Genomic DNA, 26,791 nt, shown 5'->3' on the forward strand with positions numbered 1-26,791 from the left:
AACGCGCCAGGATGACGTCACGGTGCATGCGCCGTAGCTCGCAGCTGGCGGGAGCTCGCCGGATGCGTGTCTATGTGGCGTCGCCTGGTTGCCATGGCTACGGCCCGGCAGTTTCGTGGCACTCGCACAAAGTACGGCTGGCTTAAACGGCGGAAGAAGACGACGACGCTCGAGCGAATGCTGATGATGATAATTTCGTGGCACACACGCACACAAATCACGGCTGGCTTAAACAGCTTCGCTGTTTAAAACGACTTGCCGGAATGGCATTATCTTGATTCATTTCAATAATACTTCGATTCGCAGCTGCGGTGGTGCTGATTTGTTGCCAAAGAAAGGCATCAAGAGTGGTGCTCCAGCCTGCATACGCGTCGTTATGATTACATCACTTATGTCATGCTGGAGGTCATTTTCGATTATTTCTTTTTTTTCACTACTCACTTTGTGATCATCAAATGTTACAACTCCTAAGAAGGTCTACAACCTACTGGTATGCTTACGGTATGTGCCGATGTCCGGATAAATGTACGTATGGAAAGTCACCACCCAGAAGACACCGCAAATTCGGAGGCCATTCAACACCTTGAGGCTGGTATTAGAGTTTCCAACTTTGAACAGCTTGTACGTAACCCGTGGCAGCGATAACTTGAAGAACGATTGGAGTAGTTCGCCTGCAAAATCAAAGAACATAGTATCGTTTAGGAGTTAGCACTTACACAGACAGTTTGCATGCAGAAAGTTGAAACACGTAGAGCTACAAAAGCTTGGTCTCGGAACAGTTACTGATTTTCACAATGAAAATCTTTCCATAAACATCCAAGGCTAAGACAAGGCAAGCATGTTGGGCACTCGAGGAAACAAATGCTCATTTCGAAATAATTGGGCAGCAATAGTGAACATTTTTATCGTACGCTCCAAGCAGTAATGCGCCCGAAAAAGTTATGTCTGGCGCATATCGCATTACTTTATTTTGAAAACATGACAGTGCTTTACGAAATAAAATATTCGTAACACACTGCGCATAAACAGAGAAAGGGCCACAAACATAAATTGTTTGGTAGAAGGCGCTGCCAATGCGGTATGAAATGCAAAAATACAGGAAGTCCTTCTGCAGTGATCACTACTCATTACAATCGACAGTCAGGAGAGTAGGTGATTCAGAATTTTGAAATCCAGAAAGCTAAAAAAATAAGTAGACAAGCAAGGCACAGACAGTTCCAGCTGTTAAGCCGTCTTTGTTGTCGTTACGCTTCCCTCTAATAAAGGTCCCATCATAATCAGAAATTTTTTATACCCTGTTACGCGTAAAATATTTTCAAGAAACTTTGTTTTAGAGCGCAGCTCCTAGGCGCCCGTTTCTATTGCGAGCGTCGGTGTAACCGAGCGAAGGATAAAATAGCGAACGCGGAAAGACGCGAGGAGGAAAGCGGAGGGCATAGCGAAAGCGTGAGAAAAAAGCGTAGTACGGCGACGATGGCTACCAGATGGCGCCAGAGTAGCGCCCGTCGTCGTCTGTGAGAGGCGGCTGCTGTGAATCGCGCCCACGTGTCTCCCACGCGCTGGCTTTCGCGATCTCCAGATTAGCGAGGCAGTCCCACCACATTTCGCTGCATTTGCAACGTGCTGCACGAGAAAGATTGTCCGCGCGAGCCATCGCGAAATGAAAGCACGTATAGAGTAGCGCTCAGATTTCGTATTAGGGAGTATCGTAATCGTCGGTACCATTGTCTGGAAGCGATACACAGTACATCAATCGCAGTCATTAGAGAGCTTTAGCGTGCCCGACATTCGGGTGAACGCTAGCGGACTGGGCGTTATACCGGATGAACGGAGGTGCAAACGTGCCGTGCGGTGCTCAGCTACCTGGTGGCGCTGAGCTCAACCAGACAAACACAGAGATAATATTGCAGTAAGCAAGTGTATTTGACTTTGCTCATGGCGTAAGTTTGCTGCAGCGGCGTAATCGTGTTGCTGCCGAAAATTTGCACCAGCCGCGAAGTAAAATACACTTGGTTACTATAATATTAGCTCTGTGTTCGTCTGGTTGAGCTCTACACCACCAGGTGGCTGGCACCGTGCAGGCCGTTCACGTATGCGCCTACGCTCATCCGGTATAACGCCCAGTCCGCTAGCATTTACCAGAATACGCTAAACCTCTCTATTCACTTGTCGCGTTGCTTGATTATTTTTTGGTGGCATTTGGTGTGTGTAATTAAGCAACGCGCATTTACGTTACCCGTATTTTCGGATTAAGGCCGGATTTTGGCATAAGATTTGGAATGGACAAGCGTTCATGGCTGGATCCTAAGTTTACTGTATACAGGATGTGAGAGCTATCATCATCGCGTTTTTAAATAAAGACGAGTCGTCCTACCCAAAGATAACAAAGTGCACATTGTTAACAGTCGAGTCGAGTAGCCGCCAGTAATGTTTTGTTGATGCCATTACGTTGAATAATTATTTGCAATGACCAAATTTTTAATTACTGCTCTGAATGTCATGCTGTCAAAAAAAGTTTTTTCTGAGGAAATTGAAAGAAACTTACAGCTGGCATCTTTTCAGCCAAGTACCTTTTGCCTGTTTATTTTTTTTTCGGCTGATAAAGAAAGCTTCAGAAAAATGAAAAATATTACGCCTCCACGGAGCAGAGATGGGCATGGCCGCGACGCCACATCACCTCCGCTCTCACAAGCCTGTGTTATCTGCACGTTGCTTGTCCACGCAAGCTCTCGCCTGAGTTCTAACTGCGCCTCGGTAAGGCCAAATCGAAACGCGCCAAGACAACGCCTCCTTGATGACGTCATGCGCCATTGCAAATCCCGGCGTAACACAAGCCATGACGTCAAAATCACCACTCGGGAGTGTCCCCATGAGATTCTATGGGAGTCGGGCCAGGTAGCATGAGGTCACGGATCGAAGTGCCTTGTAATAAGGTGGCTTTGGCCAAGCGTCTCAACGCACTCGCTAGCCCGCGAGGAGTTCGTAACTCGAAACTCAGCGGTATTCGATTGGACATTAATGCTTTCGCATTCAGAACTCAAAAGTGCTTAGGTGCCCACACATTTTTTCCATTTTTTATATTTCTTGATATTTCGTATTTCGTTAGAGCCGGAAAAAGTAAACGGGAAAATTTACCTGGCTGAAAATATGCCAGTTTTCATTTTCTTTCAATTTACTACAAATTCTACATAGACAGCACGTGATTGAGGCCAGTAATTAAAAATTTGCTAATTGTAATTAGTTAATAAATAGTTGGTGTCAACAACAAATTACTGGCGGCTGATCTACTCGAACGTGAAACATGCTCTGAGTGTTATCTTCACGTGAAGTTATCTTGACGTAGAATGGCCCGCATATTTTTAAAAACGTGATGCATGATAGCTGGGACACCTTGTATAAGATGTGTTCTGTTTTGGGGGGCCATACTAAATTTTGAGAAAAAAAGATGCCTGTGGCGGATAGAACAATTTTAATCCTCGAACTTGACTGGCCGAGCACGCGGACGTTATTTGCATAATAAATCGAAATATGCATAATTGACTAATAATAAAATTGCACCAAAAACGTTTTTAACGACTTCAATTACGGCGCACATTGCAGTTCACGAATCGTAGCTGGTGGTATTGCAAGGCACTTGGCAATAATTTTGATCATTCTCTCTCTTGCAGGGGTGTGTGTTCGATTCGTGCCGTGGCGGCCGCATTCTTACTGGACGTGTTCCGTGTGCCGTGTTTTTAACGCGTAGCAAAGATGGTCAAAATCAATCGGAAGGTCCCCACTACGTTGTCTCTCATAGCCCGTGAGGCCTTTGGAAGTTCACGTACTACATGACGCCATGGGTCAAAAGGATGTTTCACGCCGGCCGCCATGGGAGGCGCTGGCGTGAATCTTGTACACAACCATGAATACCTGCAGCAATGTGGACGTGCGAACAGCTGCAGTTGCCGTAGAACAATTGGTTGTGGATGAGCGGCAGGTCCATTTGCCTTTACCTCATCACTTCTAATAAAACTAAAAATAATTTCACCCACGTATTCCGTGGCTTCACTATCTGTTGGCCTCACATGATTCTAAGAAAAATTGAGCTACTTGGCTTCCGGTCAAATTTAAAGTATTATTTCTAGTATGAATCCTGTATTGCCCAAACGCAGTTCCACATTAAGAAAAATTGCAACAATTTATTTATGTTTATTTATTGCCCCAGGGTGTACATTTGTACAAAAAATGAAATGTCTCTTAAACTGCAGCTTAATTATAGTACAATAAATATTTTATCAGTAATTGGTTTGCTGACTATCCACAATTGAACACTCTTCAGTGTATCAAAAAAGTCGCAGCTTCGCCCGAAAGGGGAAACATCGATTGCCATAGGAAATTAGTAGAGAGCTATACGGAGTAGGAATAGTAGTTTATTCGGCTGTATAAACTTGGACACATTCGCTTACTAACTGAATTAACAAGCAGGGTGTCAGCGCACACAAGCAGACACGAATAGATCACACTCAATGACCGCACACAACCGCTCTCAAAACGCTGGCGTGAGCAACCGCACCAGCAGCAGCAAGCGAAGGTTCGTGCGGTCTATCGCTTCAACGGAAACTGAGCGGCGGAAGCACAGCGCATATAAAGGTAGGAGACCTGTTGCAGGTTGCTTTCAAGGTACGGTGCGCGCGACCGCCCGCAGCAGCGCAAAGTATAAGTACGCAGTTGCTCGCAGAGCAAAAGCCGCACCCGCACCACCTCCCTCCCGCGCTGCCTTCCAGCTTTCCTCATTTCGCCTGCGAGATTCCGTTCCCCTTGCGGCCGGTCGCAAGCATTTGGTGCCGCAGCACACTGTCGCTCCCCCTCCCTCCCTCCCATCCTTCCACGGCCTTTCGCGCAACGGAAGACGTCGCATTTGCTATCCGCCATGCGTTCGCTTCCCATGAAAGCGCGCAAGTGCGCGCTGTATGTGCGCGTGGTTTCACGCGCCCATACAGCAAGCATACAGCGCCCGGCGACGATTATATTGCCCTTGAACTTTACACGGAAGCTCACGGCGACGGCAGAAATCCGCTTGGAGTGTCCATATTATTGCTATCTCAATAAAACACTAGCATAGGCAATGCGTTGTTTCGCGGGTTTAATTACAATTTTTAGACATCAAAACAGCATATGTTGTACTGGAGATTATCGGCGCCGGCGCGGAGAAGTGTGGAAGAGGAAGACGACAAACTAGAAGTGCGCGCTCGATCGCTTTCCAGCCGAGACTGCCCCGTTTCACTGGTGTTAGGTTCCCGGCGGACTTTAGTGATAAGAACATCCCGTGGCATTTGGTGGAAGTGCGGGGTACTCGTCTTCAGCGCCCTGGATCTCCGAAGCCGTACCTTACCATCTGCCTCCACAATGACCGATGGCACCGGCACCTCGCAAGCCGCTCCCGCCCCCACGGCTGTCACATGTTCTGGTGCGGTACGTCAGCGCGGCCCTGCGATCTTCAGTGACACCGACGATTTTGACGTTGAGGACTGGCTGCAGAGTATGAACGCGTTAGACCGTATAACAAGTGGGATAACCACACAAGCTGACCAACGTCATCTTTTATTTGACCGATGTGGCCAATCTGCGGTGCAGAAACCACGAAGCCGATTTTACAACCTGGCCAGCTTTCACAGATACGTTCACTTCGTTCTTCGGCCGTCCCGCTGTGCGCAGTCTACGCCTTGAACACTGTGTGGTCGAGCTCAACAAAACGGTGAGACCTTATCGAGTTGCACTGAGGACGTCATCGACCTCTGTAAGCGCATGAATGCGTCCATATCCGAAGCCGATAAGATAAGGGATATTATGAAAGGTATAGACGACGATGCCTTACATATGCTTATGGCCAAGAACCCTACGTCAGTTGCTCAAGGATTTGAGCTTTGTCAAACTGTTGACGACCTGCGCAAACAGCGCCTTTCCACCCGTCGTACCAGTGATCAATCTGCGGACCTCTCGGCCTTGGAGCCCGGATGCGTTGGTGCTGATCGTTCCGGCTTGCTGCCGCAGATTCAGCAATACATTTGGGAAGAAGTGGCTCGCCGCCTGTCTCTTGTGGCATGTGTTACTCAGCCTGCTTCCACACAAGACCCATTGCTCCATCTTGTGTTCCAGGCGCAAGTTGCTGAGGCGCCCCCCCTTCCCTCTCAACCGCCGCCTGTGACTGCACTTCAGACTTACGCTGCCGTTCTCAACCAACCTCTTGCGCGTCCGATTCCTACTACGTCCAGACCAGCCCCCAGTTTCCACTCGTCGCCACGTCCAGTACGCCTGGTTCACGTACCGTTGTCGCCTTCCGCACCTACTATTAATTCCTGGCGTACTCCGGATAACCGCCCCATCTGTTTCGCATACGGTATTACGGGATATGTAGCGCGTTTCTGTCGCCGCCGTGGGCTTTATTTTTGTCATGACGCGCCAAACCTCAGTTACTTTACCCAACAACTTTCGCACCGTTGTATCCCTGATGCCTCGGACTCGTATTCACGTCGCTCCACCTCACGTCGGCTTCCTCCTCGCTGCCGTTCCCTTTCCCCCATGCTTTCTCGTCCCAGCTCAGTCAGGAGGAACACTGACAGTCGCAGTTCCCGAGGCAAGAACTGAGTCGTCGTCGAAATTTTCAAGGTCTTATCTTTCTCCTCCTAACGAAATTGCAGGAAAGCGTCGCGACAACCGCTTTTATCGATACAGTGACGGCCGTTTCTCTAAAAGTGAAGACCTCTGCTCCAAACTCAAGAAAGTGACGATTCCTATTCCCGATCTTTCACTACGCACGTAAGCTCGCAGTAATCCATGCCTTCGGCCGCATGCACCGCTCGTGTGATGATTCAGAATGCACTATATTTTGTTGAATGCGCCGTTCTATGCCGTGCTTCGCATGCCCTTATTCTGGGTCGGGAATTTGTTTCCGTGCATCATGCTGTTGTCGACTGCGCTCGCGCGCAACTGGCTTTGTCTCCGTTCCGTGACGCTACCGTCGATCTCCCGAACCGTTGTCCTATAAAGTTTTCGTCACCCCTTACGTCATTATTTCTCCTTTTTCTCCGCCTTGGTGCCCGTTCCTTGTTACTCTGCCTCTGCCACGACTGCCCTTTTTACACCGTCTGAAGATTGTGCGCGTCGACGGAACCTTTTACTACCATTTGCCATTGTCACATTCGCCGACGGTACCGCTACAATTTGTGTGCTATCCGTTTGCCTGTCCTTCAACTCTATTACATGGTGAATGGGTGGGGATTCTCAACACTTTTGACGTCATTCTCCTATTTGGTCTACCTTCCGATATGGCACCACTGCCTATCGGTGTCGTCACTTCTGCTGCCGCACCAGCCTCACGTTCCCCAGATGTTTTGTTTCATACCGGCGATGACGCGCTTACGTCAGCTTAACGCAGTCAAGTTGTTGAGCTTCTTAAACGTTTCTGTGCTTCTTTCGACCTTGGCCAACCTTCTTTGGGGCGCACGTCAGCGGTGGTTCACTGGTCACCATGCTCCGCTACGCCAGCGTCCATACCGTGTTCCCGTAGTCGAACGCCGTGTGATGTTGACGACATGCTGAAACGAGGTGTTATCCAGCCCTCCCACAGTCTTTGGGCCTGTCCGGTCATGCTGGTGCGGAAAAAGGATGGCTCAATAAGTGCTTGCGTCTATTCATCATCAGCCTATATTTATGTCCACTGCATTACCCCTGTCTTGCGCTAGCTGAGGACCCCACCTTGCTCCTGCAAATTTCCTAACTTCATCACCCCACTTAGTTTTCTGCTGTCCTCGACTGCGCTTCTCTTGGTATCCATTCTGTAACTCTAATGGTCCACTGGTTATCCATCCTACGCATTACATGGCCTGCCCAGCTCCATTTTTTCCTCTTAATGTCAATTAGAATATCGGCTATCCTCGTTTGCTCTCTGATCCACACCGCTCTCTTCCTGTCCCTTAACGTTAGGCCTAACATTTTTCGTTCCATCGCTCTTTGTGCGGTCCCTAACTTGTTCTCGAGCTTCTTTGTTAACCTCCAAGTTTCTGCACTCTATGTTAGCACTGGTAGAAAGCAATGCGTGTACAGTTTTCTTTTCAACGACAATAGTAAGGCTCCTAGTCAGGATTTGGTAATGTCTGCGAATTTTCAGATAGCGAATAGCGAATCATAGCGAATTTTCCTTTTGTCCTGAAAGGTAGCGATGTTTGCGCGCGCAATTTCACGGCAGCGGGCGATGCGAGCAGCAAATTCTTCAGGAAGAGACGCGGATGGAGCAGCAGGTGCTGAAAGGAGTGTAGTGTCCAAGACGAAAGTCGGCGCGCGACCGTACACAAGGAAGAAGGGACTGTAATTGGTTGTAAGTTGGACGGCAGTATTGTGCGCAAACGTCACGAAAGGTAGAATGGTGTCCCAGTTGGTGTGATCGGGTAGAACATACATTGTGGGGTTGCGCGACTCTCACGCGTCTCCTGTAATCCGGCTTCACCGCGTGGCTAAGTGCCGACAGCGTTCGTGGTGGTTGCGGCCCATTGCGAGAGATGGCGCGAGTGTCGCGATGCTAACGCCACCGAACGGCGGGGTGACTTGGGAGAAAAAGGTCAACGGCGCTTCCTCTTTGGGTTGGGATCGGTGAGCGACGCGGACGTCCCGCGCGTGCGCCGATCCACGCTTCGCGAGACGTCTCGCGTGGCTCGGAGCGGGGCACCGGTATGGACGAACACGGATCGTTCGAACGCTCCACCGTTCGCGTGACCGTACACGTGAACGACTAGGCGATGGTGTCATAGCATGGGACGAACGTATTCGCTCGCTATCGGGTCGCGGTGAGTCGGACTTCCTTGATTTGTCGCGCGCCCGTGTGAATGTTCAATTGGTAGTAATTCGGCTAGTGTGCATTGGTATCAATGCGCAATAAATGCCCTTGTGATTGTTTGCACTACTGTGTTGTCGTTCCTTTGTCCCAAGGGCACATGTGAGACCCCACATCTGGCTGCCCAACGTGGACTTCTTGGGGTATCGGATGATAATTTTAACAGTTTTGCTCGGTCCGCGAGACCTTTGTTTCAACCCAAGCGTAGTCCTAGCGTGGATTTTGATCGCTAGTGTCCGCTGCATGCTTTCTTGAGTGAGGCGACGGTCGCTGTAGCGTGTTTGAACTTTTCAACATGCTAAGCCTTTTCGCGAGTGTTTTGTTGAAGTACACTCGTCGGTACGAGAGCCACGTGGTCTGCATCCTGGGAGAGCGAGGCCTAGCGCCCGCGGAGCATTGGCAAGCCTGCAGCGAGTGAGTACGGAAGCCTCGTGGGTGGTCCGAATTTCTTATGTAAATAGCTTCTTCTATATCTTTGACTTCGGAAGTCGCGGCTCAGGGAGCCGGGTGGCCGCGGGCCACGGGTGCCGCTACGGGCTGACTGGTATTGCGGCCTGGCACCGGGCGCTCCGACACCGTCTGGGACGGTGGGCGCCGTCAACTCGGAGCTGTGTGCACCGAGCGGGGTAGGACCACCTCACAGAGCTAACGTCTCCTCGCGGCTGCCTGTTGTGCCCATTTTGGGTGATGTTTTTTTTTGGATGCCAGTCGTTGTCAAAGTAGCGACGCATTAGGCCTAAGGCTTTACAAAGCCGCCTGTCGCACGTTGAGGGACACAACTTGGTGGACCGTGGTGTTGAGGTGTCGCACATTGCTTCCCTCATTAGTTCGCCTCGCACGAATTGAAATTACTCGTTCGACTCAAGAAAGCGAGCTTTGTTCACGTCAACTTAGCATCAGAATAGCCGCCCGAAATTTTGCTAGCCGAATTGAACATCGTACCACGTGGGCGATGCGTGTGCCGAATTCCTCTCCCTTGCACTACTTTAGTGTTTGTCGAGTGAGTTGAGTGAACGCAGCGTGAGCGGAGTCACCCCTGGTTTGCTGTCACCTGCACATCGTCTGTGCTGCTGCCCCGGCCTACGAACGAGCCACCCCTGGTAATGGAGATGCCTGTGGCCAGTTCGGCGCAGCGACTTCGGCGGCCGCCTATGTCCGGCTTGCAACGCTCGCCGACTGGGAAAAGAGCCGGCAGTCACCAACGGCTACTGCGGCTCTCGTCGACAGGGCGCGAGCGACGCTTGCTCTTGCCGACTTCTAGATCGTCGTTTCCGGAGTTCTGGGCTGGAGTCGTGCCATCGAATCTGCAGAGGTGGTGCTGTGACCAACGGACGCCAGCGGTGAACCCCAGAGACAATGTCGGCTCGCATGTTGTGGATAACGTGTGGACATTTCCTCGGCGCGGCCACTGTCGCATGTACTAACTTCTGTTCGCGACGCGCGCGTTCATAGACCGTGTGACATGTTTCGCCGGAGTATGTGTAGTGATTTAAGGTTGGGGGGATGTGGGGATGCGCGACTCTCACCCGTCTCCTGTAATCCGGCTTCACCGCGTGGCTAAGTGCCGACGGCGGTCGTGGTGGTTGCGGCGCATTGCGAGAGATGGCGCGAGTGTCGCGATGCTAACGCCACCGAACGGTGGGGTGACTTGGGAGAAAAAGGTCAACGGCGCTTCCTCTTTGGGTTGGGATCGGTGAGCGACGCGGACGTCCCGCGCGTGCGCCGATCCCCGCTTCGCGAGACGTCTCGCGTGGCTCGGAGCGGGGCACCGGTATGGACGAACACGGATCGTTTGAACGCGCCACCGTTCGCGTGACCGTACACGTGAAAGACTAGGCGATGGTGTCATAGCATGGGGCGAACGTATTCGATCGCTATCGGGTCGCGGTGAGTCGGACTTCCTTGATTAGTCGCGCGCCCGTGTGAATGTTCAATTGGTAGTACTTCGGCTGGTGTGCATTGGTGTATGAAAGGCGCAATAAATGCCCTTGTGGTTGTTTGCACTACTGTGCTGTCGTTGCTTTGTCCCAAGGGCACATGTGAGACCCCACGACATTGACATCATGTTGGACAAAGTTCGATGAAAACGCTCTGTAAGACCATTTGTTTGCGGATGGTACGCTGATGTGGTCTTATGGGTGGTGTCAGAGGCCTGGAGGACTTCACGAAGGACATGTGATAGGAACATCTTGCGACGGTCACTCAGGAGGACATGAGGTGCGCCATGGCGCAAAACGATTCCGTGCACGAAAAACTCGGCGACTTCTGAGGCAGTACCAGAGCGAAGAGCAGCTGTCTCAGCGTACCGAGTTACGTAATCCACTGCGGTAACGATCCAGCGATGACCAGCGGGCATGAGTGGGAGGGGTCGTACAAGTCTATGCCCACAATTTCGAAGGGGGTGGACGGGCATGGTAGAGGCTGCAGAGGACCGGCTGGAAAGTATGTCGAGCGTTTTCTGCGTTGGCATGACGCGCAGGAGCCAACGTATTTGGCGACAGAGGTGGAAAGGCCCGGCCAGAAACAACGCGTGTTGATGCGGTCGTAGGTCTGATGATGCGACCCAAGTGGCCAGCCGTCGCGTCGTCGTGAAATGCTTCTAATACTTGGAGTCGAATTGAGCGAGGTATGACTGGTACCCATCGGTTACCGGAAGGATGGTAGATTAATCGAAATAACGCTCCACCTTGAAGCTTGAAACGTGAAAGTTGTCGTCTTAAGCGACTCTTTGGGGGGTCGGGCCAAGCCAGTAAGTCGGTCGATCAGCGTTCGGCAGTATGGGTCAGTACGTTGGAGTGAGACGTGGTCAGTAGACGGAAGAAAGTCAACTGAGGCAACCGACTGTCCCGGGATACTGGGCGTGTGCTGAGACGTGTGGCTAGATGGTGACGTGCAGTCCAAAGGTGAAGCATGGGCGTTTGGAGACAGCGGGCAGCGCGACATAGCGTCGGCATCTTGATGTTTGCCGGACCTATACGGGACAGGGAAGTCATATTCCTGCAAGCGCAGTACCGAACGGCCGAGGCATCCAGGCAAGTTTTTCAGGGACGACAACCAACACAGAGCATGATGGTCGGTCACAACTGTGAAATGGCGGCCATAGAGATAGGGTCGAAATTTTTGTATTGACCACACGATGGCGAGGCACTCCTGTTCTGTAATTGTGTAGTTGCGCTCAGCAGAAGAAAGAGCACGACTTGCATAAGCCACGACTTGCTCTTCAGACTTCTGATTCCACTGCAGCAGGACAGCGCCAATTCCATGCCCACTGGCATCAGTGTGTAGAATAGTAGGTGTGTAGAATAGTGTGTAGAATGGTAGAAATGACGGAGCACGGGCCCTAACGTGAGGAATCGTTTGATAGTCTAGAAGGCTGCTTCACAGTCGTCCGACCACACAGAGGACGCGCTCGAAGTCAAAACTTTCTGTAGAAGAGCGGCGATGGTGGCGAAGTCACGGACAAAGCAGCGGAAGTAGGACGGTAGTCCTAGAAAGCTGCGGAGTTCTTTAAGTGTGGTTGGCGGCGAAAATTGCAGCACTGCAGCGATTTTATCAGAGTCAGGCTGGATGCCATGCTTACTGACGACGTCGCCCAATACTTTAATGCTTCGGCTTGCAAAGCGACACTTTTTAGTATTGAGTTGGAGACCAGCCTTTGCTAGACACACGAGAACTTGGTCTAGACGTTGTAGGTGCTGGCAGAAACTCGACGAAAAGATGACAATGTCGTCTAAGTAACAAAGGCAGGTCTTCCATTTTAAGCCACGGAGTACTGTATCTATCATACGTTCAAACGTAGTTGGTGCATTGAACAGTCCAAAAGGCATAACGTTAAACTCGAAAAGGCCATCAGGTGTAGCAAACGCATTCTTTTCTTTATCCGGCTCATGCATTGGAATCTTCCAATATCCGGAGCGCAAGTCGAGGCTCGAGAAATACTCGGTACCTTGTAAGGTATCCAGAGCATCGTCGATACGAGGCATTGGATAAACATCCTTACGGGTAATTTTGTTTAGCGCCCTATAATTGATGCGAAAGGCACAGAACCGTCCTTTTTTTTACATGCACAACAGGAGAAGACCAAGGGCTTGCTGAAGGCCTCATAACGTTCCGTGCGAGCATGTCGTTGCCTTGGTCTTCTATAACTTTCCGCTCAGCAGACGATACACGGTAAAGGCGGCCACGAATGACGCAGGGTCCGTCGGTTTCAATGTGATGAGCGGCCACAGTTGTTTTACCCAAGCTATCTGAACACACGTCAAAGCAAGATTGCTGTTTCCTTAAGATGATCAGCAAGGCATCAGTGTGAGTTGGGCTCAGATCTGAACTCACATTGGCCCTGAGAGCACTGGGTGAACCGTCCGTGGGCGTATACTCGGCGAAGGAGGAAACAGGCGAAGCAGTGACGACCCATACTGGTGCTGCGTCGATAAGCATGGCAACAGTGGACCCCTCCGGTAGTAGAAGTAGCTCTGATGTCGTGTTGTAGGCGGTCAGACTGGCGCAGCCGCGTGAGAAACGCACAAGACAAGAAGCGATGGCGATTCCCCGAAAAATGCAAAGCTGAGAAGGGGAAATCCCTGCGTCGCCGTCGATATTTTCGCTAGATCTAATGGTGAGAATGCGGGCTTGGCGGGGTGGAAGAACAAAATCTGTTGCTGTGACAAGGTGGACCGGCGAGAAATCGGCAGCGTCAGAGAGCTTGGTGTCCGTAATACGTAAGTGGTTGTCCGCACGAAATGACAGCAGATGCAGCTGACAAGAAATACCAGCCTAAGATGATCGGATGAGCGCACGACGAAAGCACAGTAAACTGTATATGATGGCGAATTCCGTCGATGAGGACACGAGCAGTACACTGTCCGGTAGGGTAAATCGGACTGTGATTGGCACCACATAAGACCGGACCAACATACGGAGTTTGCACTTTTCGTAGACGGAAGCATAGTTCGCGATGAATAACAGAGATGGCGGCGCCAGTGTCAATAAGAGCGTCGCCAGAAACACCTTCCACACAAAGAGCGAGTAAATTAGTCGGGCGAGTAGGAGGAATTGGGACAGTTCGCAAACAAGCAGTTTCTCCTCCAAAAACTGCAGCATCTAGTTTTCCGGATGGTTGTCGAAAGAAGAGGAGGCAGGACGCAGAGGCGATGAAGTACGGCGGAACGGAGACGGGGAACGACGACGGGGTGAGCGAGAAGACCGGGACATGTTTTTGGACAACGGAGGTGAGGGCGAGCGACGTGACGAGCATATATAGGGTCCTGGAACGTAGGCGTCCGATCTGGGCACATTGTCTCTCTCAAAGGCGGAATAGCCAAGTCGTTCATCATGTTGGCGCCGGCGGCAGAAACGAGAGATATGACCACGTACGGCACAGTAGAAACATACTGGGCGGGAAGGGCGCCAGGTAGAGTAGTATGGTTGCACGGGGGCCTTCGCTGTCATCGAGGCCAGGTGGTCGCAGACAACGGTGGCAGGTGCAGATGGAACTGGGACCGCAGGCCGCGAAGCAATCTCGGCGTAAGAAGGTGCACAAACAGGCGCAGGGGACCGGGTATGTGTGATACTTGGAATGGACGCCAGTTCCTTAATGATCTCGCGCAAATTGGGAGGAAGAGCGCGCAAAGACGCAATGGCGGTGTTGGCCGGAGCATGGCCGTGAAGCTCCTCTCGCACAATCATGCGGATGAGCGCTCGCAATTCGTCGTTGTCGGTAAGGTGAGCGTCGCAGGAGGCGCGTGGAAGACAAAAGGAGCAGATCGATCGTGGCAAGTCGTTGGCAAGTCGTGATGATGTCACTAACGGAAGTGGGGTTCTGAATAACAAGGGCGTGAAAAGCAACGGAGTTGATGCCCTTCAGGATATGGCGGATACGTTCCACTTGGGGCATGTCACTCTGAGCGCGACGGCAGAGAGCCAGAACGTCTTCAATGTAAGAGGTATAGGATTCCTCAGCTCCCTGGATGCGGGTCGCGAGCTTCTGTATCGCTACTTCGGGGCGCCCAGCAGATGTGCCAAATATCTGCCGCAGCTGCGCAGTAAATGCTGGCCAATCAGGGAAGTCACGCTCATGTTTGAAAAACCAAGTTTGGGCGACCTGCCTCAGGTAGAAGGCAACATTGCGGAGCTTGTGTGACTCGTCCCAATGGTTGCAAGCGCTCACCCTGTCGTACTGGTCAAGCCAGTCTTCCACGTCTTCGCCGCGAAGGCCAGAAAAAATCTGAGGGTCGCGTTGCGGTGCGATGACGGACCAAATAGGCCCAGCTGGTGGAGCTGAGGTGGTGGCAGCAGTGGATGCGGTGGTTTGTGCCATGACTGGTGTTGGCGAGCACAACCGTCGACCAGAGCGGAGCTCCAGGGGTGACCGGTAGAGCAAAAAGACGGGGATATCTACGCATGCTCCACCACTTGTGAGACGACGCCCGGGACGAAGGCCGAACTCTTGTATTGTCACACAGCGCGAGACAGCCCACGAACATCAACGCGACAAAATGATGAGGATGGGTATATACATATGAAGACCATGATGAACTGCACAGTTAGCACTCACTATATATATATATACAGTGAGCGCTAACTGTGCAGTTAGCGTTCACTATATGTAACTGTGCAGAGCGCTAACTATATATATATATATATATATATATATAGTGAGCGCTAACTGTGCAGTTCATCATGGTCTTCATATGTATATACCCATCCTCATCATTTTGTCGCGTTGATGTTCGTGGGCTGTCTCGCGCTGTGTGACAATACAAGAGTTCGGCCTTCGTCCCGGGCGTCGTCTCACAAGTGGTGGAGCATGCGTAGATATCCCCGTCTTTTTGCTCTACCGGTCACCCCTGGATCTCCGCTCTGGTCGACGGTTGTGCTCGCCAACACCAGTCATGGCACAAACCACCGCATCCACTGCTGCCACCACCTCAGCTCCACCAGCTGGGCCTATTTGGTCCGTCATCGCACCGCAACGCGACCCTCAGATTTTTTCTGGCCTTCGCGGCGAAGACGTGGAAGACTGGCTTGACCAGTACGACAGGGTGAGCGCTTGCAACCATTGGGACGAGTCACACAAGCTCCGCAATGTTGCCTTCTACCTGAGGCAGGTCGCGTGAATATATATACAGTGAGCGCTAACTGTGCAGTTAGCGTTCACTATATGTAACTGTGCAGAGCGCTAACTATATATATATATATATATATATATATATATATATATATATATATATATAGTGAGCGCTAACTGTGCAGTTCATCATGGTCTTCATATGTATATACCCATCCTCATAATCATCGTCATTTTGTCGGGTTGGTGTTCGTGGGCTGTCTCGCAATATATATATATATATATATATATATATATATTGAGAAGAGATTTATTGGCGGTGTCCGTCAAGGACGCTACGAGTTCCAAGAACGGCGAGGCAGCGTGGAGCACCGTCTCCAAAAACACCAGCGACCAACAGCGCGAGCAGAGCGGGCCGAGCGTTGGCGATGCCGCTGTACGGAGGTGCGTCTTCTTCTTCACAATCGCCCCCGCAGAAAAAGAGCCATCCTGGCGACCTAAGTTGTTGTTGGCAGAGGGTCATGGTAGGTCTTGAGACGCGCCACGTGGACGAGGTCACGTCCACGCCGGCGCATGTCGTCAGATGGAGAAAGTGGCTCGATGAGAACATTCATCGGGGACGTTCGCTCCAAGACGTGGCAAGGTCCTTCGTACTTTGGAACGAGCTTTGAGGAAAGGCCCGGAGTTTGGCAAGGAACAGCCAGCCATACAAGAAACCCTGGGGCATACGTGGGACTGGGTAGTAAGTCGGCGCGTCTTTCCTTCTGGCGCTGTTGTTCTTGAGACGTAAAGATGCGCGCGAGCTGGCGGCACTCTTCGGCTTGTCGGGCAGCTACGTAAACAGGTGGGCACTCGGAAGCGTCAGGACGTTATGGAAGGAGAGTGTCGATGGTATGCAATGGCTCCCGTCCATAGAGGAGGAAGAAAGGTGAAAATCCCGTTGTAGCTTGTATCGCGGTGTTGTATGCGAACGTTACAAACGGATGTACGCGGTCCCAGTTACCATGATCAGATACCACGTACATCGCGAGCATATCACCGAGAGTGCGGTTAAACCGTTCCGTGAGCCCGTTAGTTTGCGGATGGTAAGCTGTGCTCATGCGATGAATAATGTGGCATTCCGAAAGCAGAGCTCGACGACCTCGGAGAGGAAGGCGCGACCTCTATCGCTGAGAAGTTCTCGAGGAGCGCCATGTCGCAGGACGAAGCGATGCAGGATGAAAGAGGCTATATCCCGCGCTGTAGCATTCGGTAGAGCAGCAGTTTCGGCGTAGCGTGTCAAATGGTCCACAGCAACTATGATCCATCGATTGCCATCCGGTGTCATGGGAAGCGGGCCGTAGAGGTCAATGCCGACGCGATCGAAGGGTTTGGAGGGCACGGAAGCGGCTGCAAGGCGCCAGACGCACGTGAAGGTGGTAACTTGCGACGTTGACAGTCAGGACAGCACTGAACAAACTTTCGTACAAAAGTGTACATTCCCCGCCAGTAGCATCGATGGCTTATACGTTCGTAAGTCTTAAACACTCCGGCGTGGCCACATTGCGGATCGTCGTGAAAAGAGGCACAGATTTGGGATCTTAAGCTGCGGGGAATGACTAGTAGCCATCTACGGCCTTCGGGAGCGTAATTGCGTCGGTGAAGCAGGTGTCACGAATGGCGAAATGAACAGCTTGGCGTCGGAGGGATCGGGATACAGGAGTCCTCGATCATCGAGAAAGATAGGCGAAAAGAGAAGCGATCCACGGGTCACGGCGTTGTTCGGTGCCAATGGAGTCTAGGTCAAGAGATGACAGGGGGTGAGCGCAACTGGTTCCGCAGGCCGAGTCGGGAGGTAGAGGTGAACGGGACAGGGCATCTGTGTCAGTGTGCCTGCGTGCACAGCGGTAGATGACGCGAATATCATACTCCTGGATTCGGAGTGCCCAGTGTGCTAAGCGGCCAGATGGATCTTTCAACGTGGCGAGCCCACAAAGCGCGTGGTGATCCGTTACCAGATCAAATGGGCGGCGGTATAAGTATGGGCGGAACTTGCCAAGCGCCCATACCAGAGCCAAGCACTCTTTTTCAGTTACGCTATAATTGGCCTCTGCTTTTGTCAGCGTACGACTCGCATAGGCGACCACGTATTCGGAGTAGCCGGGCTTGCGTTGCGCGAGGACGGCGCCAAGACCGACCCCGCTGGCGTCTGTGATGATTGTTGGAGTTTATTGGCGCAAGGGCCAGATGTGGCCAAAGAGCGTCAAGGCGATGATAATGGCTTGTCAGTGGTATGAATAGTGAATTATAAGGTGTGGATGAAACAGATGCGGCATGGCTGTAAAGGGGCCTAAAAACAGTCGCTAGGTAATAAGGTAAAAAAATCGGTACGTAATAAGACTATGGCAATGAATAATGAAGTGTGCTATTAATAGAGAGATGATATACTAAAATAGGTCACAGGCGGGAATTTTCAAAACGCACTACTTCGTAAACAGAGCCCTTGAAGTGCAAGGGCCTGGAGGCATGTGCTATACTGAGCTATTATCACAGTGACATCCTCTGGAGAGAGGATGCGCTACGTATTTACTGGGCTTATAAGATATATATGTAATATTATATATAAGATTATAAGATTATATATGTAAGACTACATCGCCCAAAAAAGCGAGGACTGCTTTGCTATTAAAAAGCGGTTCTTTACCAAGAAACATAGCGGTATGGAGAGGGATAGAACAGCGGTATGCCAGAGGAAAATGTTTCTTCCTCTCTCTCTCGGCTTCCCGACCCTCCAGGAGGACGTGGAGGACGGTGAGCCTCTCGCCACATCTACCACAGGTTGGAGGATCATTACCATTCAATAGAAAATTGTAGGTACCATATGTGTGTCCTATTCTGAGGCGACAGAATAGGACATCAATTCGCCGTGTTTTCGATGCAGAGGGCCAGAAGCCTAACTGTGGCTTCAAGTGAAGCTTATTATTTGTTTCCGCATCCCACAAGCGTTGCCAGTGGCTTCGCAGTTTCTTACGCAAGAAAGGTTTCAAATCTGTTACAGGGACAGCAGCTGTAGGATTAATAGCGTGCGATGTTATTGATGTGGCCATTTGGTCGGCAAGTACATTAGCCTCGATGTCTCTATGCCCAGGTACCCAGCATATTATGATTTGTTGTTTAGATGCATAAACAGAGCAGATCAGTGAGTAGATGTTGATAATTACAGGGTGTTTATGTTTTTGGGGCATCATTAACGCTTTAACAACGCTTAAAGAGTCGGTAAACATCACAGCCTATTGGAGTTTCAATCTATCAATGTGCTTCACCGCCGATAGTATTACATAGGTCTCTGTCGTAAAGATACTTGTTTGGGAATAAAGTGCATCGAATTCCGAGAAGGACGGACCGACTGCTGCATAGGAAACGCCAGCATGTGACTTTGATGCGTCTGTGTAAAATTCAGGGCAGGAGTACTTCGACTTTAGTTCTAAAAAGTGCATTTGAATGTGTGCATCTGGCGCGTGTTTTGTGACTTCAATAAACGATGTGCCACATTCAACCAGCTGCCACTGCCACGGCGGTAGCAGCTTCGCTGGAGGCATCAAGTGATGTTCAAGTAGTGGAGCACCCATTTCTTCACTGAGCTTTCTCACACGTAGCGAGAAGGGCTGCTTCGCTGTTGGTCAATTAATAAATAGTGTGGCACATGTAGTATCGTTTATGGTAAAATACGTAGGATGTGCCCAGTATGAATTTGTTTTAAGGAAATATGTAAAACTGGCATAAGTCCTCTGAAGGTGGAGCGACCACACGTTTGCTTCCACATAAAGGCTTTGTACGGGGCTTGTCCTGAAGGCCCCAGTCGCGAGGCGGATTCCTAAATGATGAACAGGATCTAACATCCTTAAAGCACTTGGTGCAGCAGACTGGTAAACTATCGCCCCGTAGTCAAGTCGTGAGCGGACAAGGCACCTGTACAAGGTCAAAATGCATTTCCTGTCACTGCCCCATGTTGTACGCGACAGCAGCTTCAATAAGTTCATTGTTTTCAGGCACTTAGCCTTCAAGTATTTGATGTGCGGAGCGAATGTGAGTTTCGAGTCCAATATGATGCCGAGAAACTTGTGCTCTTTGTTTACAGGTAATGTGGTACCAGAGAGCTCAATAGCAGGGTCTGGTACTATTCCTCTCTTATTAGTGAAAAGGACGCATGTGCTTTTCTGTGGGCTCAACCTAAAACCGTTTTCATCAGCCCATTAAGCCACTTTATTTAAGCCATGCTGGACATGTCGTTCGCAGACAGCAAAGTTGCACGATTTAAAACCAATCTGGACATCATCTACATATACAGAGTAGAACATCGTTCGTGGAATAGCCGTGCGTAGAGAATTCATTTTCACAATAAACAGTGTACAGCTAAGCACACCGCCTTGCGGGACACCAGTTTCCTGGGTGAAAGACCTAGACAAGGCCTGGCCCACCCTTACACGAAAGGTACGGTTAGAAATGTAGCTTTGGATAGTATTCAACATGTTGCCGCGGACACCCATAGCGGAAAGGTCTCGGATAATACCGAAGTGCCATGTGGTGTCATACGCTTTCTCTAAATCAAGAAATACGGAGAGAAAATACTGTTTGTGTATAAAGGCATCTTTTATGATTGCCTCAATGCGGACAAGGTGGTCTGTAGTTGACCTACTTTCTCGGAAGCCACATTGGTAGGGATCTAGTATTCCGTTGCTTTCTAGGACACAGATTAGGCGCCGGTTAATCATCTTTTCGAAGAGCTTGCAGAGACAGCTTGTCAAAGCAATGGGTCTGTAGCTACTAGGTAAGGACGGGTCCTTGCACTGTTTAAGTATGGGGATTACTATAGCTTCTTTCCAAGAAGATGGAATGGAACCAGCAGCCCACATGACATTAAAAAGAGAGAGAAGTGTCTTTTGTGTTTCAGGATGTAGGTGCTTGATCATTTCATATATGATACGGTCAGCACCTGGTGCCGAGCCGTTGCAACAAGCGAGAGAAGCTTTAAGTTCAGCTAAACTAAACGGGCAGTTGTAATGTTCATTTCGGGCCCATTTCCGATCGAGGGGCTGCCGCTCTGCGCACTCTTTGAACCTAAGGAATGTTTGTGTGCATTGAGATGCACTGGAGACATATTCAATGTGTTCGCCCAGACAATCTGCCTGACCCTCCAGGACATCTCCTTGGGTGCTCACTAAGGCCAGCGGGTTCGTCTCACGGCCCTCTAATTTATTCACCCTGTTCCATACTTTTGCCTCGTCTGTGTAGGAATTTATACCAGAAATGTACCTCTCCCAACTCTCTCTCTTTGCACGTCGACGTGTCTTTCTGCCTTGCGATTTAACCTGTTTAAAATTAATAAGATTTTCGGCAGTAGGAGAAACGCGAAGCAATCCCCAAGCTTTGTTTTGATTTTCGCGCGCTTTACGACATTCTTCGTTCCACCAAGGAATGCGGCGCTTCTGAGCCAGTCCGTTAGCTTGTTTAATAAATTTTGTAGCAGCGTCAATAATAAAATAAGTTAGATATGCTACGGCGTCGTCTACGGTAAGAGCAACAATGTCGTCATGGCCTCAAGTGTGTTAGCTCTCGGAACAGTTTCCAGTTCGCCGAGCCCAGGTTCCATCGAGGAGATGGTGACAAGCATCCAACTCGTTTCGTTGAGTTCAACAGAATTGGGAAGTGGTCGCTTCCATAGGGGTTCTTGAGAACGGACCACTCCAGGTATGGCATTAGTGTGCTCGACACTATGCTTAAGTCTATGGACGAGTATGTCTTATGTGTAATACTGTAGTACGTAGGTTCTTTCTTGTTCAATAAACATTCACCTGAAGAAAATAGAAAATTTTCTTTGCGCGAGGGCGCCTCGCGCATTGCGATGCGCGAGGCGTCCTCGCGCATCGCAATGAGAGTCGCCCCACAGGGGGCTATGAGCGTTAAGATCACCAGCGACTATGTATGGCGGAGGAAGATCATCGATGAAGCTCTGAAATTCTGATCTGCAAAGCTGATAGGAAGGGGGGATGTAGATGGAGCTAATTGTGACTACTTTACCAAACAACACTGCTCGGACAGCAACTGCCTCAAGGGACGTTCGGAGGCTTAATTGCTGACATGAAACACCCTCATCGACCATTACGGCCACACCCCCTGACGAGGCGAGAGCGTCGTCGCGGTCTTTGCGGAAAGTGACATATTGCCTTAGAAAGTTCGTCTGTGTTAATTTTATATGTGTTTCTTGTACACACATCACCTTTGGACTGAATTTGCGGAGGAGTTCTTGAACATCGTCAAGATTACGTAGAAGTCCTCTCACGTTCCATTGTAATACTTGGGTATCCATAATAGAAAAGATGTTAGTGATGTGTGTACAGAAAGATAGAAGTTACTTCACGAGACCTTTCCAGGCCCCGTGCGCTCCAGGGAGCTGCACCGTTCTTTGGGTGTCTGAGACGCCGGTGTTTTGCTTGTATCCATCACCTCGTCTGAGGCGGTGGATAGTGCCCGCTCAGCGGGGACGTTTGCGGGGGTTTCGGGCCTATCTGCACGGGCAGTGGCCCTGGGTCCGGCAGGCCTGCGGGTCTGCTGGGTCTCCTTGGAAGGGGGCGGAACAGCGCTGGCTGCTCCAGCCAGGGGGGCTGATGGCCTGACCGCCGTCGCACTCCGTGTGACTTGGCGCTGCCCCCCGGATGTGGCACTGCCCCCCGGCGCGCCACCTCGGTGTATGAAGGACTGGACTGATTGTGGATTGAGAAACGCTTACGTTCCTCTGGGAAAGATAGGTTCAGTTTAACTTTCAGTTCTATGATTTGCTTCTCTTTTTTCCACGAGGGGCACGATCGCGAGTAGGCGGGGTGATCTCCTTCACAGTTGGCACAGCGGGTTGCTGAAGTGCAAATGTCAGAGGCGTGTTCATTTGAACTACACTTAGCACAAGTAGCGCGCCCTCGGCAGTTTTGCGACCGATGCCCAAAACGCTGACACTTGAAGCATCGACGCGGATTTGGGATGTATGGCCTGACACGAAGCTTGCAGTAGCCGGTTTCAATTGATTCTGGTAGATTCCTAGTTCCGAAAGTAATGATAATGTGCTTGGTAGGTATTTGCTTGTCATCTCGCCTTAGTGTTATCCTCTGCACCTTGACTACGTTCTGGTCTTGCCATCCTTCAAGTAGTTCGCTTTCACTTAGTTCAAGTAGATCATCTTCCGAGACGATACCGCGCACTGTGTTCATCGACCTGTGGGGGCCCAAAGACACGGGGATGTCTCCAAACGCCACAAGTTTCGAAAGCTTGTTGTACTGTGGTTTGTCGCGAACTTCTAGAAGAATATCGCCGCTTCCCATCTTTGTTACTTTATAACCCGGGCCGATTGCTTCAGTGAGACATTTGGCTACAACAAATGGCGAGATCATTCGGACTGTCCTAGTTTCTTGCTGGCTGTGTATAACGTGATACTTCGGGAAAGACTGCTGCGGTTTCATAAAGAAATGAAAAGTTTCATCGGTGCGCCCCCTTTTCAGGGAGCGATCAGGTAGTGCGGGAAAAGCATTTGCCATGTAAAAATGGAAAATTCGGCGGGGATGGTAGCCACCCACCACCGAGCCCAACAAGGGGACGCTACAAGTTAGAATACTTGTAGACGTCAGCCATGCATCGCCGCTATAACCTAATATAAAATACCCAAGGTTGGATAAGTACACCAGGTTAACCCTTGCCGCCCAGAAATTTGGAAGTGAGAAGAAGTGACTAGAAGACAGGACAGTTGGGAAAGTGAGAGAGAAAGACAAAAGATTGAAGAGGGGGATAGGAAAAGGCGACTGCCGATTTCCTCCAGGTGGGTCAGTCTGGAGTTGCCGTCTATGTGAAGCAGACGCCAAAGAGGTGTGTTGCCTCCGCCGGGGGCCTTAAAGGTCCAAACACCCGGCATCGGCTCAACCCCCAGGATCCCCCTTTCCCCAGACACGGCTAAGCCGCGCACGGCTACACGCGGGAGGGTCCGACCCTCGTGTGCTCGGGTCCGTGGTGTCGCAACACACCAAACGCCTGCTTACGCAGACGCCCCTGTGGGCCCGCTGGCGTCTGTATGCACCTCAATTGCAGCTGTCGGGTCGAAATGGCGAAGAATAGGTGGAGAGGTAAGAAGACGCCACAGTGTAGCAAACGCGGCGTCGCATGCAGGAGACCAGGAGGAGAGGTCCGTGTCACGTATGCGATAGCGCCACGTGTTGTTGATAAGAGCGGCCAGCTAAGCTGCCCAGTAATCATGTGACCCGACTGCGATAACTATAAAGCTGGCATGTCTCGGCTGCCTCCCCGCGCTCACTGTTCACTTCCTTTTGTACCGTCGTACTTGCGGCACTATGTAGCAATAAAGTGCTTGCTACTGTTCTACGTTTGTCTCCGGTCTTTGGACGCAACATCTGGCGACGAGTTGCTTCGAACCTGGCATAACGGAAGAAAGGTTCTACCCTGTTTGAAGTTCCGGGGGCTGTCGCTGCCACATTGCGAGCTACCGGAACAGCAGGGATGGCAGATCCAGTGACGCAAGTGGTGGGAAGAATTGGCCGCATGGAGCCTTTTGACGACTCCGCAAGCGACTGGACTTCATACGACGAGCGGTTGACATGGTTTCCCCACTTCAACAAAGTACCGGAGGCAGACAAGGTTCACGCGTTCCTGAGCCGAATAGGGGCGAAGACGTAGGCCCTTCTCAAGTCACTTACCACCCCTGACCTTCCAGCAAGCAAGTCTTACGATACCCTCAGGAAATTGCTTGGCGACCATCTGGCACCGAAGCCTTCAGTAATTCGTGAGAGAGCCAAGTTTTATCGACGGTCTCAGCGCGAGACTGAATCCATTGCCGAATTTGTCGCGGAACTACGCTCCCTCTCGAGTTCGTGCGAGTTCGATAATTTTTTAGGCGAGGCACTGAGGGACAGATTCGTTTGCGGGTTACGAAGAGAGGATATTCAGCGAGTGCTATTTGCTGAAGACAAGAAGTTAACATTTCAGAAGGTAGTTGAAAAAGCTTTAGCGATGGATTCCGCAACAAAAAGTGCAGCAGAAGTGCATGGTTCAACGAGCGTCACTCACGTAAATCATGTAACTGCACAAAATCAAGGGCAGAAAGCAGCTGCAGTAAAAGATGCCAGCGAAAAGAAAGCGTCAAAATGTGTTGGCTGTGTGGCTCTTTTAAGCACGTGAGCAAAAACTGCAGACATGCGTCGGCGACGTGTTTCGGCTGTGGCAAGAAAGGGCATATTCAGCGTATATGTCAGTCTGATCAGAACGCAAAGTTGTCTCACGCGCGAGCGCACAACATGAAAGTTCTTGACTGTGCCACAGAAGTGATGCTAAACGGCATGACGTGCTCGGCAAAAGATGCCATAATCGTACGGATGCTGATAAACAAGACTCCGCTTGAAATGGAATTGGCTACGGGAGCGGCGGTATCCGTAATTTCTCGCAGTCAACAGCAACAGTTGTTCCCCTCTTTGAAGTTGCGCATGACAAATTTGCGCCTACGCACGTACACAGGTGCATTAGTCGAACCAGCAGGAGTGGCTGAAGTTGTTGAAGATAATGGGCAAAGTGTTCTATTACCCTTGTATGTCACTGAGCAGGGAGGACCGCCACTTCTGGGTCGAGAGTGGTTACAGCACGTGCGGCTCGACTGGAACGCTGTATTTTCCTGCAACAAGCTCTGCTCGGCACGGGAGCCGACGAACACGGAAGCAAAAGTAGAGGTGAGCAAGCTTTTGCAAAAGTACAGCAACCTTTTCAAAAAAGAATTGGGATGCATCACAGAAGAGAGGGCAGAACTCTTTCTCAACGCGGACGCTCGTCCAAAGTTTTTGAAGGCGCGCAGTGTGCCTTTCGCACTGGTTCCAGCAGTTGAAAAAGAGCTTGACAAAATGCAGTCAATGGGTGTGATCACACCATTAGCCACGTGCGAGTATGCCACGCCGGTAGTGCCGGTGGTAAAGAAAGACAGAAATATCCGCCTGTGTGGCGACTATAAGACAACGGTGAACCCTATGCTAGACACCGATCGCTATCCTTTACCACGTGTTGAAGAAATTTTCGCTGCACTCAGTGGAGGACAAGAATTTTCCAAAATTGATTTGAACAGGGCCTATCAACAGGTAGTGCTAGAGGAACCGGCACGTCGTCTTCTGGCGATCAACACGACGAAAGGACTGTTCGCTGTAAACCGGCTACCTTTCGGCGTGTCTTCGGCGCCTGGTATTTTTCAGCGAATAATGGACACCATGCTCAAAGATCTCAAAGGTGTCGCATGCTATTTGGACGACATTCCAGTGACCGGAAGGACTAGAGACGAACACCTGCAGAACGTGGAAGCAGTTCTAACCCGTTTGGAAAGCCGGGGAGTTCGATTAAGAGCTGAGAAATGCACTTTTTTTCAGAAGGAATTGACCTACTTGGGGCACAAGTTGAGTGCCGATGGCATACATCCCACGACGGACAAGACTGATGCCATTAAAGCAGCACCAGCGCCAGAAAACAAGCAGCAGCTTCGTTCTTTGCTCGGAGCCGTAAACTACTACGGAAAATTTCTACCTCAACTGCCAACGCTGGCCCATCCCCTGTACAAATTGCTGCGTGACGACCAAGCATGGGCGTGGACCAGCGAGTGTCAAACGGCCTTTGACGACATTAAGGCTGCGTTGGCGTCTACAGAAGTTCTGGCTCACTATGATCCGCAAAGACCACTTCAAATGGCATGCGACGCATCTCATTACGGGGTAGGTGCTGTACTTTATCATATTTTTGCTGATGGCACCATTTGCCCTGTTGCTTACGCTTCACGGACGCTGTCCGATGCTGAGCAG

General features: G+C 50.6%; 1 protein-coding gene across 1 annotated transcript in view; it reads right to left on the bottom strand.

Moving 5' to 3' along the window:
- LOC119447504 (nose resistant to fluoxetine protein 6) overlaps positions 1–26,791 on the bottom strand; it is a 515,692-nt gene that overhangs the window by 196,081 nt on the left and 292,820 nt on the right. Inside the window, exon 6 of the mRNA XM_049660741.1 lies at positions 501–671. Within this exon, the coding sequence (XP_049516698.1) occupies positions 501–671 (171 nt within the window). The remainder of the gene's footprint in view (positions 1–500; positions 672–26,791) is intronic.

This window comes from Dermacentor silvarum, chromosome 1, assembly GCF_013339745.2.
Source record: "Dermacentor silvarum isolate Dsil-2018 chromosome 1, BIME_Dsil_1.4, whole genome shotgun sequence".
Lineage (NCBI taxonomy): Eukaryota > Metazoa > Arthropoda > Arachnida > Ixodida > Ixodidae > Dermacentor > Dermacentor silvarum.